The sequence below is a fragment of the Coenobita brevimanus genome, chromosome 94 (genome assembly GCF_032717465.1).
Source record: "Coenobita brevimanus isolate Jiangsu-jjx chromosome 94, ASM3271746v2, whole genome shotgun sequence".
NCBI lineage: Eukaryota > Metazoa > Arthropoda > Malacostraca > Decapoda > Coenobitidae > Coenobita > Coenobita brevimanus.
In genome coordinates this window covers 15,358,064-15,370,946 of record NC_137047.1, presented here as the reverse complement: position 1 = coordinate 15,370,946, position 12,883 = coordinate 15,358,064, and the positions used below count along the sequence as shown (strand labels likewise).

The window sequence follows — 12,883 nt, the reverse complement described above, 5'->3', positions numbered from 1 at the left end:
AGCGTCGAAATAGTGACACTGTCGGTATATGACACGTGGAGTGAATGATGGGTCTCAGGGAGTGGAAGGTTAAGCCTGTGACCAGAGTGAGACGTAATAAATAAATAAATGAATAAATAAATAAATACAAAGCCTAATTAAAATCGTCTGGCGCTAGCAAGACTAGAGGACAAAAAATAGTTAAATGATGTTAATAATACACCTGGTACATCACTGAGTAATTTATTGATTACTGCTACAGGTACAATGTAGGTAACAGTTGTTTAGTTGTTTTATACGCAGGCGATATTCAAAGACCTGTTCTCGTCATCTTAGGAGGCTAAGTAGCTCTTCTTCCTTACTATTTTATTTCTATGTACGCCACGTCGTCATTCTCATCTGTGTCATTTATGCCAGTTATGTCAACATGGAAAAGACCTAAATAACACACAAGAGAATATTAAAGTGCAAGATATAAACACAGTCAATAAGGAAGAGGACCTTGAACCCTTCCTAAGACAACGTTAAAAGCCTCTGTTATTATTATTATTATTATGTTGTTGTTGTTGTTAGTATTAGTATTGTTTCCTGCAGAGTAACAGAGTGGACCACAAAATGCTTAATCTCCAACTATATAAAGTACTATGGTTGAGTACACTATGGTTTAGGTTTCTCTCTCTCTCTCTCTCTCTCTCTCTCTCTCTCTCTCTCTCTCTCTCTTTTAGGTTTCTCTCTCTCTCTCCCTCTCTCTCTATCTATCTATCTATCTATCTATCAATCTATCTATCTCATCAAAGCCTGAGTGAAAGACAGTCAGATATTTCTATTTTTCCGCCTTTTCCATCCCGCGAAGAATACAGGGTTAGGATGATGATACCGAAAACAGTGCTAACATTTCTCTCACTGTTAATATCATCCATGTGTTTTGTCTCTCCTAATTTTGTACCCTTCCCCCTCCCCTCATATTTTAAAGAGGATTAGGGTAGGCATGATATTACTGACGAAGCTGATAAAAGAAAATTGGATGATGATAATCGTGATACTGAGCACTCTGTTGGCTTTCCTATTTTCCCATTTCCCTGTTTCCTGTCCCTTCCTACTCCGTCTTACAGGAAATGGGATAGGATGTTGATGTTGTTGATGATGATGATGGTATTTCGTATTCTGTTGGCAATTCTCTTACTTCTGTGGTTCTCATTCTTATATCAGGATCCTTCCCATTCCATATATCAGACGGGAGTAGGGGTAGGAAGCGGAAGAATATGATAGAATGCTGAAGAAGATGATGACAGAGCTTTTCATTCCTTCATAGATGGATAAGTAGATAGATAGTTGGATGTGTGTGTGTGTGTGTGTGTGTGTGTGTGTGTGTGTGTGTGTGTGTGTGTGTGTGTGTGTGTGTGTGTGTGTGTGTGTGTGTGTGTGTGTGTGTGTGTGTGTGTGTGTGTGTGTGTGTGTGTGTGTGTGTGTGTCTTTCCTACCCCATGTATTAGGATAAAGCGTTAGGATGCTGAAAGAAGCTGAAGTTGACAGAGTTTTTCCATTCTTACGTGCATCTCTGGATCTTACCTTCCCTATACAGTAAAAGGATGTAGGGTTAGGATGTTGAGACGCTGTTGATGATGACGCTACAGGTTTTCCATTCCTATGCATATATTTCTGGATTTTTTCATTTTTCATTTATCAGAAGGACGTAGAGTTAAATTGTTGCCGATGATGTTGATGTTGATTTTTTTTTTACTTTTGTTTTTTGGATCTTTCTCACCCCCAGTAAATAAGAGGGCCATGGAATTAGGATGTTGCTTCTGCTGCTGCTGATGATAAGCTTTTTCCATCCTTAATTCTCGATCTTTCTCATGCTTCTGCTGAGTACGCCTGCTTTTTCCATGCATACTTCTGAATCTTTCTCACGCTGCTGCTGCTGATGATGCTCCTTCCTCCTTCCTCCTGCCCCTGCTGTTAATGATGATGCTCCCTTCCTCCTTCTTCCTGCCCCTGCTGATGATGATGATGCTCCTTCCTCCTGCCCCTGCTGTTGCTGATGATGCTTCTTCCTCCTTCTTCCTGCCCCTGCTGTTGATGATGATGCTTCTTCCTCCTGCCTCCTGCCCCTGCTGTTGATGATGATGCTCCCTTCCTCCTTCCTCCTGCTCCCCCCACCTTTTCCCCTCCCTGCCAGAGCCGCCCCTACTCACACTGCCTCCACATCGGGCACTCCGCCATATCTCTTCTCGCAGATGTAGCGGAGCGACTGACTACATGACTTGTTCCAGTACCTAAAATAATAATAATAATAATAATAATAATAATAATAATAATAACGATGATGATGATGATGATAATGGTGGTGGTGGTGGTGGTGATGGTGGTGGTGAAGGCTTACATTAATGCCTATCACGCCTTGTCCTTGTGCCCTAAAAGAAGAAGAAGAAGAAGAAGAAGAAGAAAAGAACATGAAGAACAAGAAAAAGAACAAGAACAGTAAGAACAAGAACTAGAAGAAAAGGAGGAGGAGGAGGAAGAAGAAGAGAAAGGCTTGGATTAATGCCTATGGATTGCAAGTCATGCCGCAATAACCCAATCTGAACTTCTGGGTGAACAAGGACAAGAGGGAAACAAGCTTTATCTAAGAGTCTGATCGGCATAAGAATCGATCTCGGGTTCCTCCAGTTGCCAGCTAGACGCGCTGACACGGATTCACCCACTCGGGGAGAACACAGCCATATAATTTTTTTCCCTCCCCCTTCCGTTTCCTTCTATTTAAGTGTTTCACGTTTAAAACAGTCTTCATTATCTTATTCTGCTTACGGGAACGTCTCCGACCTCAGATTCAACTAAATTATTTACTTTAAGCAATTATGAAAATGATGGTTACTTGAGGAGTGCTGGAGACAAAAAAAAAAAAAAAAAAAAAGTTAAAAAAGGAAAAACGAAAATAAGAAAAAACGGTGTCTATCGTACGTATTGTCTTACCTGTGGGTGTTGGAGCAGAAGTAAGCACACTGGTTGTTAGCGGTGGAGGGTGACCTCCCCCACCACTCACTGTTCACGACGGCATTCTCGCCATTCTTCGCAGCCCACCTCCACTGCCCGTTCATTGTATGCCCGGAGGTCCAGTACGTGCCGGGATCTGCAGAAGTGTTCAAAAAGGCGCTGGGAATTAGGCGAGTTACTCTGTTGGTTCATTTTAGCAACCTACATACGATTTTATTCATCTTAGCCTAGACAGCTTACTCTGTTGGAAGTTTGATACTGAAATAGCACCTCATTCTTCCAATCAAAATAAACAAAAAATTAAATAAATAAAATAAAAATATACCATTTTCTAGACAGACATGCAGAACATAAACCACTACATCAGCTGAGAGAGATAGGGCATAATAATCTTTCAGTCGACACAGAAATACCACGCCCTTCCCACAACATACATGGAAAGCGCACACCACTCTAAAGAGATTTGGAGAATGCATACCACTCTCTCAATAGGCACAGAGAGCACACACCACTCTCCTAGCTAGGAAGAGAACTCCACACTCCCACACCACAAACTCACTAAAGTATACACTGTCACGCCACACACTCACTCCAGATTAAAATGAATACATTGTCAGACCACACACTCACTCCAGATCAAGAAGTATACACCTCCACACCATACTCCCACTCCACATCAAACAATGTGCACTGCCACGCCACTCACTCCAAATCAAGAAGTATACACTGCTACACCACACACTCCAAATTAATGGTATACACTCACACGCAGACATACACATAGGCAGACAAACATAGACAGACAGACAGACACAGCGAAGAGATAGGAGGATAGAAAGACAGACAGGCAGACAGACGGACAGACAAAAATATAGGTAGATAAACAGATAGACAGATAGGTAGATAGACGGGCAGATAGATGGACGGATGGATCGACAGATATATAGACAGATAGGAAGACAGATGGATAAAGGCAGTGAAACAGCCATGCAAACGCTCACAATTGGCGTTGATGTGTGCAAGGAGACCGGAGTACTCAGCCTCGTTAGTGACAGAAGCCAGGTCGCCGTCTTCACGCTGACACACCTGCCGGGCGGCCGGCCAAGAGTGACGCGACTGATGGAATCTGAAGCACTTGCCCGCGATGCTGTGGTACATGTCCTCGCAGGTCGGGAACTCGGCTTCTGCGAGGGGGAGGAGAGTTGGAGCTAACCAGTTCATGACCAAATTCAGGAAGCTTCGGAGCACCTCTTCTTCAGCGACATTTTGTGCCTGCTACGTATTACTATTCTCTCGTATTCTGTTTATATCGTTTTAATGTAGACATTATTTATATAATGACATGTAGTGGCATATTAATGTACAATAGGCGAAATAACCCGCTAAGAAAGGGATGCTACGAAATCTCCAAGGCAAATTAGTGTAAAACCCTTAATCCGATAACGTAGTTAGACGTTTATTCATTCTATCCTCTGGAGATTTTTCCCCCCAGCTTGGAGAAGATCGATTGTAGTGAAGTGATTAATGGAGGCTACTAGCATATCTAACTCCACCAGGTAGAAAAGCCTTCGCCAGCTCTTAATACAATCGTCCGGAGAAAGCAAGAATGAGCCCCAAAACACGTCAGCGAGTGAAGAGGCTAATTGCTTTCACCATGATACGATTTTGTGGGTCAGTTTTATTATATGCTACCCTCAGGGGATTTTCTTCAGTTTGCGAGAGGCTTTTCGAGCTGGAAGTGTTAGATGTAACTTTCAGCGACCCTTTCACCGCGAGAGCTCTTCCCTAAGCTGAATAAGATCATTAGGAAATAGCAATAAAAAAAGTACGTAAGTTTCATTGCCATAGGGATATAACCAGACGATGCTGTCCAAAGGTTACGAGAATGACAGTGTACCGATAATGAGAGAGAAGGTGAGCATATGACTGTTAATGCTGGTACATTTAACCCTCCCACGGTCAAGACAACTACTGTATCATATTCTGTTCCAAACGCCGTTATGTAGTCGATGTGAGCCATATTAACCAATGAGTGTTATTATCGGTACCATTAACCCTTTTTCAGGGTCGAGACATCAGTACTTTATTTCATCTAACACCTTACGATTTTATTCAGCTAAGAATAAGTTACAGGCATTTGGGAGAGTTTTCAGGTTCAATTACAAAGGTCAGTCTCGATCTCTGGGTCGCATTAATTTGATTCTGTTCGGAGATTTCGTAACGCCTCTTCTTCAGCAATTTATTCTGCCTGTTGCACCAAACCAAAACAAATACAAAGGGGGAGGCGGTAGACGTGGTCAACTATCCTAATGAACGCAGGTTCAAATCCCGGCTGAGGCAAAGAAAAGTTTAAGGCTCTGAATTTCGCTAAAACAGACGTTACTAATCTACATAAGACCAGCCTACATGTCGGAAAAACACCCACCAAATACCAGTACACCAGCCCTGTATGAGATAGCCCTAGCTTGTATTAAATATACAGTAGACGGTGAGTGTTCGCGCCGAAGTGGTGATGTGTGGAGGTGGATGGTACGTAGAATGACTGCTGGACCCCAGAGGACGGGCTCTGAAGCTTACGAGTATGTCCAGAGTCGGAAACATAAAAAAGAAATAATTGTACTAGGGAGAAAATTAATAATACCAAACCTATCAAACAAAACATCAGATATTATTATTATTATTATTATTATTATTATCAAAGCCCGTACTGCTCACCTTGTTCTTGTTGGCCGAAGTCAAGGCGGGCATGAGACACAGCGGTCCACACCAGCAGCAACACCAGCACAGCCACGGCCTTCATCGTGCTGCACAGGGAGGGCTAAATTAGCATAAAGTTAGACATAATGTGAAATTTGGATAACCGTGAATTGCAATAAAATAATCCCTAAACTCCCATGGCAATGAAATGCGAGAGAACAGTTCCCAAAATCTTGCATAAACGTAAATTTAGACGACAGTAGATTCGAGTATAAACATTCGAATGACAATGAACTTCAAAAGAATAATTCTAGACTCATATAACGAAAGGAAGACTCGTATAACAATAAGATGCAAGAGAAAAATCCCTGAACTCTGAAAAAAATAAGAATGATTTTTGATGACGATGAAATGCAGATAACAAATCCTACACTCGTATAAGTAAGATTAAGTCCTCCCAGCTGACATGGACAAAGCACATACGGATACTCGAAGGCCACGTCAATCCTCCAGCTGATTTTTAAAGGGAACACCAATCTCCCAGCTGATAACTAAAGGGAACACCAATCTCCCAGCTGACAACTAAAAGGTACACATGTCTCCCAGTTTACAATTAAAAGGGCACACCAGTCTCCCAGTTTACATTAAATGGAACATCAGTCTCCCAGTTTACATTTAAAGGGCAAGTCAACCCCTTAACTGATACTGCAAGTTAATCTCTCGCGTGTTATGTAAAGGGCACAATTTAAGTGGAAAAATATACCTCTAATACTGTGTGTGTTTGTGTGTGTGTGTGTGTGCGTGTATGTGTGACAGTGAGTTAGTAGAGACAGAAGGTGGTACAAAATAAAATGTGCTAGAAAAGGACAGATGAGACTTACAAAAACAAAGTACAGTGCATGAAAACCCTGAACTGCTTGAACAGTGTAATAGAGTGTTAGAAGTGTTAGAAAAGTGTTGAGAGACATACCAAAGAAAACCACTAGTGTGCCTGAGTTAGAAACAATAACACACTGTTAGAGATGTGTGTGCATTAGAAGAGTGATGAGACACATACCAAAGAAGGTGTGTGTGTGTGTGTGTGTGTGTGTGTGTGTGTGTGTGTGTGTGTGTGTGTGTGTGTGTGTGTGTGTGTGTGTGTGTGTGTGTGCTGAAACACATAGACACATACCAGAGATGTGTGTGTATCTGCTCCAGAGAATCTCGACTGTGTGGTATTTCGGGCCCTCCCGGGGGCTTTTTAAGCCTCAGGCACAGGAAACAAACGCCATGGTCTCCAGAAGTCGCCACACAGACACACAGGCACACACACTCACACACAGGCACACACACACACACACACACACACACACACACACACACACACACACACACACACACACACACACACATGAAATATGCACAATAATCATAATATTTTATAACAAGAAAGTATGATAATAACAGGTTGGGCTGTTTGCTATAATCCCTTGCTTTGCTTACACCAGAATCAATTTTCACACACGTATCCAAACATTCTTACATCTATCTATCTATCTATCTATCTATCTATATCGCTGGGTGAATATTTTTCAAACAACAGTTTTAACTGATAGAGTAATTATGCAAGAATAATTGTCACATACCAAGTTTAGCTTGATACCTAGATAGGCAGATAAAGGCAAGATAATACAAAGCTTTTGAAAACAGTAACCAAACTAGTCCTTACAAAGATAGGTATATAGAATTAGAAATGTTTCATTTGATTTTTAGCATTCTGACACCCGACAGGGAGAAGAAGGCCTTGATTAATGTCTGTCGACTGTACGGGGGTCACTAAGGCTGTGCATCAGTGTTTGCTGAGGTCCACCCTTCCTCTAGCACAAGACCTTCAATAATTGGTTGATGTCCAGGTCCTCAGTACTACTGCTGGTTCTAAAACCATTTCTGTGTGACCACATATGGAGAATACGAGGAATGCTGTGAAGAAAGAGTTGAGGGGGTGGTTAGTGAGGAAGAATGAGAGTGAAGATAGATTAAGAGAGAGGAAGTATGCTTGGCAATTAAAGAAAAAAAAAAAGATAAAAGAGAGCATAAATGGGGAAAACGGCCAGGTTGGTGGTAGTGATGGTGATGGTGGTGGTGGTGGTGGTGCAAAACTCCAGACATGAAGGGCACTGTATTCCACGTCAGTCAACTTGCCAGTTGAGCCACACCCTCTTAGCCACCAGTCAAAACTCATGAAAGGTCAGCGTAAAATACATATATGCATGAAAATTACCGTGCTTTGTAACAATGACCACCATTTTATCAAGAAGAAGATCCACACAGACGCGACTGTTAGGAAGTGTGACTCTACGGGCAAGGTGACTGGCGGGGAGTATAGGAGTGTATTGTGTATTTTTAAGAGGAGGGGATGAGGCGGTAGCTCAGTCGGTAGAGAGGTGACCTGCAGTCCCACCGGACCCAGGTTCAAATTCCCGCTGGGGCAGGGAACAGTTTAAAGATTTGAATTAAGTAAAAGCAGACTTTACTTATCTACAAGAAGACCCGCCGACATGACGTAAAAATATCCCCGCTAATACCAATACACCAGTCCTGTATGAGACAGCCCTAGCACGTATTCAGTACGGACGGTGGGTGTTAGCGCCGAAGTGGTGACATGTAGAGGTGTATGGTATGCAGGAGGATTACTGGGCCTTGGGAGCAGGCTGTGAAGCCTATGCCCAGAGTCGGACATATAAAAAAACAAAAAATAGTCCTGGAAGCTGTGGAAAGTAGCATGTTGAAAAAAAAAAAAAAGGGGTAATGGTGACAAAGGTGCACCGCTGTAGAGGGGAAAGAATGAGAGAAGAGAATAAAGGAACCATGGAATGTTTGCCTGTTGGTATAGGAGGATGGTGATAGGTGGGGGCGGTCACCATCCACTCACTCCATGTAGTGCTGCTTTCGGGTGGCTACCCTTTCCTCTATTCCTTCCTTCCTCTTCTGTACTTCTTTCCCTCTTTCTTTCCTCTTCCTTCTGTTTAAGGATGACTCTGCACTGAGTGACAACCCAAACAGTTTCCTGTCCACCAGGAAACCATTCACTACGCTGGGTGGTAACCATATAACCAAACTATGGCGCCTGGTAGTTTAATGGGTAATTAAGAAGCTCCAGTCGGAATGAGCCTGTGTCGGTGTATATCCAAGGGATTGTTGGAGTTTATTGCCCACGTAATACCACTCAGGGATGAGTGAGGCTGGTCACTCTCATCTTAAATGTCAGGACCAACTTGCCTAGCCCGGGGCTTCTGCGCTCCTCATGGGGCAACACAGGATTAGATGATGATGATGATGATGATGATGATGATGTGTAGCAGGAAAGGTTTAAGGTATTGTACTAGCTGCAAAAGTAAAAAGCTTTAGGATATGAAAAATAGCGTGGCTTTCAGAGAGGGCAAAGGAAGCTGACTCCGAGATATTTGTAAAACGGTCTTTGGAGGTGGATAGAAGGAATGTAGTATGAATGTTCTGGAGAGGGAACATAATAGTGTAGATCTGTATACAAAGTAGTACTTACTAAGAGCATAAAAAGCAGATGGTAGATTACTTAAGGTTATACAGAGAATATAAGAATAGAAAACATATGTGTGAGTGGACGGTGTGCTGAGTGAGAGATTCAACATAAATCCTAGTTTCAGAGTTGTGTCGTGGTACTATGATTAATCAGTGTTTATATAATTAACTACTGAGAGGTGACTGTGAAAACGCTTGAGAGGAAAGTGTTTCTAAGGAGAAAATACAGTGAGTGAGTCCTTAATGCAGAAAATGCTATGCTGAGAAGAGACGTGGAGTGGAAGCTGCAGGGTCGGACTGACTGATTTGGTAATGCCAATGAGAGAACGATATTTATGAGTACGCTTATGTAATGAACTTTGAAAGTGGCATGGGCACAGAGATGGATATGAGACACACAAATGATGGATATGAGAATGATTAAGTCTCTCGACAATTGGAAGATGAAGAAAAGGGTGCGGCCAGGAAGGAAAACGGCGAAAGTGTTGAAAGCTATCACTAGAAGTAAGGACGTGAGTAACGAGAGAGAGAGAGAGAGAGAGAGAGAGAGAGAGAGAGAGAGAGAGAGAGAGTAAAGGGAAATACTGAATAATATCACTGAGTAATAAAGCGTGAGAAGGGGCAACGAAATTATGTGTGGACGGGTGAGGTGACTAGCCTACTCTTTTTACTTTAACTTGGCCAAAAATTTACATCTCTCCATTCTGAATGCTCAGTTGGATCAACGAATTAGCAGTAGAATATGATGTAGTCGCGAAGAAGTGCTATGGAAAGAATGTCGGGCCGTAGTATTATCATTATCTTCCACTGAACTACGTGAAGTAAGATGCTGAGGAACTCAAATCTTAATGTCTTAGATACATGACATTTTTTTCTTTTTTCTTTGCCTTTTTTTTTTTTTCGTTTTTTTCTGCTCAGGAAAGGTCTGTCGTATTTTATGGGTTGAAGAGGGACGCCTTCTTGTGGTGGCACCAATATAACCATGCAGCTCCAGTGCCCGGTGGTGTAACGTCCCTCAACCCTCCCTCTCCCCAGACAGGAGGATGGAGGATTGCAATAGGACGACAGCTTCATCCTGCAGTTCACTGGGTTCACATTTACGGTGAACCTGGGGCTACAACAACGGCATCAACAAAAGTATAGCAACAACAACTACTACTACTTCTACTAACACCACTACCGCAGAAGGCTATATCTCATTCCTGCAGTTCAAAAAATCTCTAAGCCAAACAATCTAGTCCAGAGATAAACAACACTCCAGTTAAAAAAAAAAAAAACACGTAATAGCACTGAAGTGGATGATGAGAGCTTGCCAACCTCATCACCGCAGTATTCAAACATGGGATGGATTCTCATTTCTTTTTTTTTTCAACTCGAATTCCCAACTGCATAAAAAAAATAATAAGTACATCCACATCATGACGCTTTTTTTTTTTTTTTAGTTTGTTCTTGCTACCACAGGACGATTTTATTCAGCGTAGAAGCCCTCTGGTATATATGTGAAGAGGTTAATGAACGCTAGCTCTGACCTCTCGAATTTGCAGTTTCTCGAAAGTTCAGTCAAATCGTCTGGAATCAGCGAAAATGAAATCAAACCAACGTCCTCAGGCTGAAGGGGTTAACCGGGAACCTAAATAATAAAAGGGTAGCAATCTAGTTTTAGGGGAGACTTTGGAGCTCGTTTTCCTCGGCGATTTATTTTCCACATTCCGCCTTCCTATTCTCTGGCATGTTATTCTTGTCTTTTTTCACATCGACGCAGCTTGTATCAGTAACATACAAGAGGATAGTAAGGTGTAACTGGCAAAAATAAATAGCTCGCCAGACGGTGCTACGGAATCACCCGAGACTATGAGAATACGGCCCACAACCTCTTTAGTTCAGTATCATTTTTTGGTAGTAGTATTAGCAGTAGTTGTAGTAGCAGTAGTAGTAGTACTAGTAGTAGTAGTAGTAGTACTAGTAGTAGTAGTAGTAGTAGTAGTGGTAGTAGCAGTAGTAGTACTGTAGTGTAATAGTAAAAGAGATAGTAGTAGAAGTAGTAGTAGTAATAGTAGCAGTTGTAGCAGTAGAACTAGTAGTGGTAAAAGAAGTAGTAGTAATAGTAGTAGTAGTACTAGTAGCAGTAGTAGTAGCAGAAGTAACAGTCGTTGGAGTAATGGTAGTAAAGGAAGTAGTAGTAGTAGTACTTCCGCAATTGGAGCTGGAGGAGATTTTGTATTCACCTATTATGTATGCATCCCTGTTTGTTTATTTGTTTGTTTGTCCACAAGATATCCCAAAAAGTTATCGGTGGATTTTGGTGATATTTTGTGGATATGTGGGTCATGAGCCAAGGAAGCGTTGATTACATTTTGGTGGTGATCTGAGTTGCCTGGTATAGACGTTGGTGGAGGTATGCGCTCTCTGGTTGCTGTCTAGTTATTATTGCTTTCAGACGGCTTTATTTAGTTTTGGGGAAACTTTCTGAACTGTAATGGTTAGACGCAGCCTTCATTAACCCCTTTAGTACGGGAGGCCTTTCCTAAACTGGGCAAAATCATCTATAGGTAGAGAGAGAGAGAGAGAGAGAGAGAGAGAGAGAGGGGGGGGGGATGGAACACTTGAACAGAACATAGTAATCCGTGAGTGGGAAACAACGGACTCTTTCTCTTTTCAACCTCAGGAAATCCGTGAGCACAGAAAAGGATATCCGAGGACGTCTATTTTCATTTTGTTTTAGCTAATGTCAGACTATTGTGCGCAGTTTAGGAAGAAGCCCCCCCCTCTCTCCCCCACACACAAAGCGAGGGGGGATAGTAAAGGCAATAATTAACCATTCCATTTCGAAAACAAATAAATAAATAAATAAAAGAAATCCTAAACTGGATAAACTGGTCTGGGGGTAATAGAGAACCAAAGTGTGACGTCATGTAACCATGACAACCGACGTGCTGGTTCTAAACAAACGTCCAACAATGCGGCTTTTACAATAATCGTCTCTTGTTTTTTTCATCCGGGATGATGAAAATCAATATGTAAGTGCGCAAATCATTGTAAATATATTCATATACCAATCTTCACCTACTCCATTGGTGTATATTAGGTAAAGTTAAGCGAAACATCAAAGAAAGTCTACAAAACTAGGGTGTCTGGAATGTGTCAGGTTTGGCTGCAAACTTTTTCTTAATATACAGTATACCTTTTCGTTATTTTATGGAAATATTTAATTTATCATTACTTGCAGAAACGTTTCTTTATGCAGGGATTCTGTTTTATAATTTTTTCCCCTTAATTCGACATAATACCTGAAAAGGTCTTGAAAATTGTTCTTTCGTTCCACAGTAAACGATACTGTAGTTTGCTGCCAATGAAACACAAATGGCAAAATGAAGTCCAGGACGCAGAAAGCATGCAAAAAGGGCAAGTACAGTAAATACCAGTATGTCCCGGGTGTTATACAAAACTCTTGGTAAAATTGTATGAAATGGTTTTATACCTTTTAAAGCAGAATGCACTACTAATGTTATCATTGGTTACAGCAATCATTCATCATACAACTAGCCCACCACTAAACATACACTTACCAAATCAAACCAACCTATAGCTGACTAATCTAGATCACTGCCGGTGCTACCCTAACCAAATCAGATTTCGACCTAACTGACACAGACATCCAGCAGACCTAACTAACACA

At 41.7% G+C, this 12,883-nt stretch overlaps 1 protein-coding gene across 1 annotated transcript; it reads right to left on the bottom strand.

The window, feature by feature from the left end:
* Positions 1–2,146: 2,146 nt before the first annotated feature.
* LOC145412819 (C-type lectin domain family 17, member A-like) lies at positions 2,147–5,776 on the bottom strand. The gene is made up of 4 exons (XM_080282607.1): positions 5,689–5,776; positions 3,975–4,157; positions 2,953–3,109; positions 2,147–2,255 (listed from the first exon to the last, which is right to left on the bottom strand). The coding sequence occupies exons 1-4, from the start codon at positions 5,771–5,773 to the stop codon at positions 2,171–2,173; spliced, it is 510 nt and encodes a 169-aa protein (XP_080138733.1). The 5' UTR covers positions 5,774–5,776; the 3' UTR covers positions 2,147–2,170.
* Positions 5,777–12,883: the final 7,107 nt, after the last annotated feature.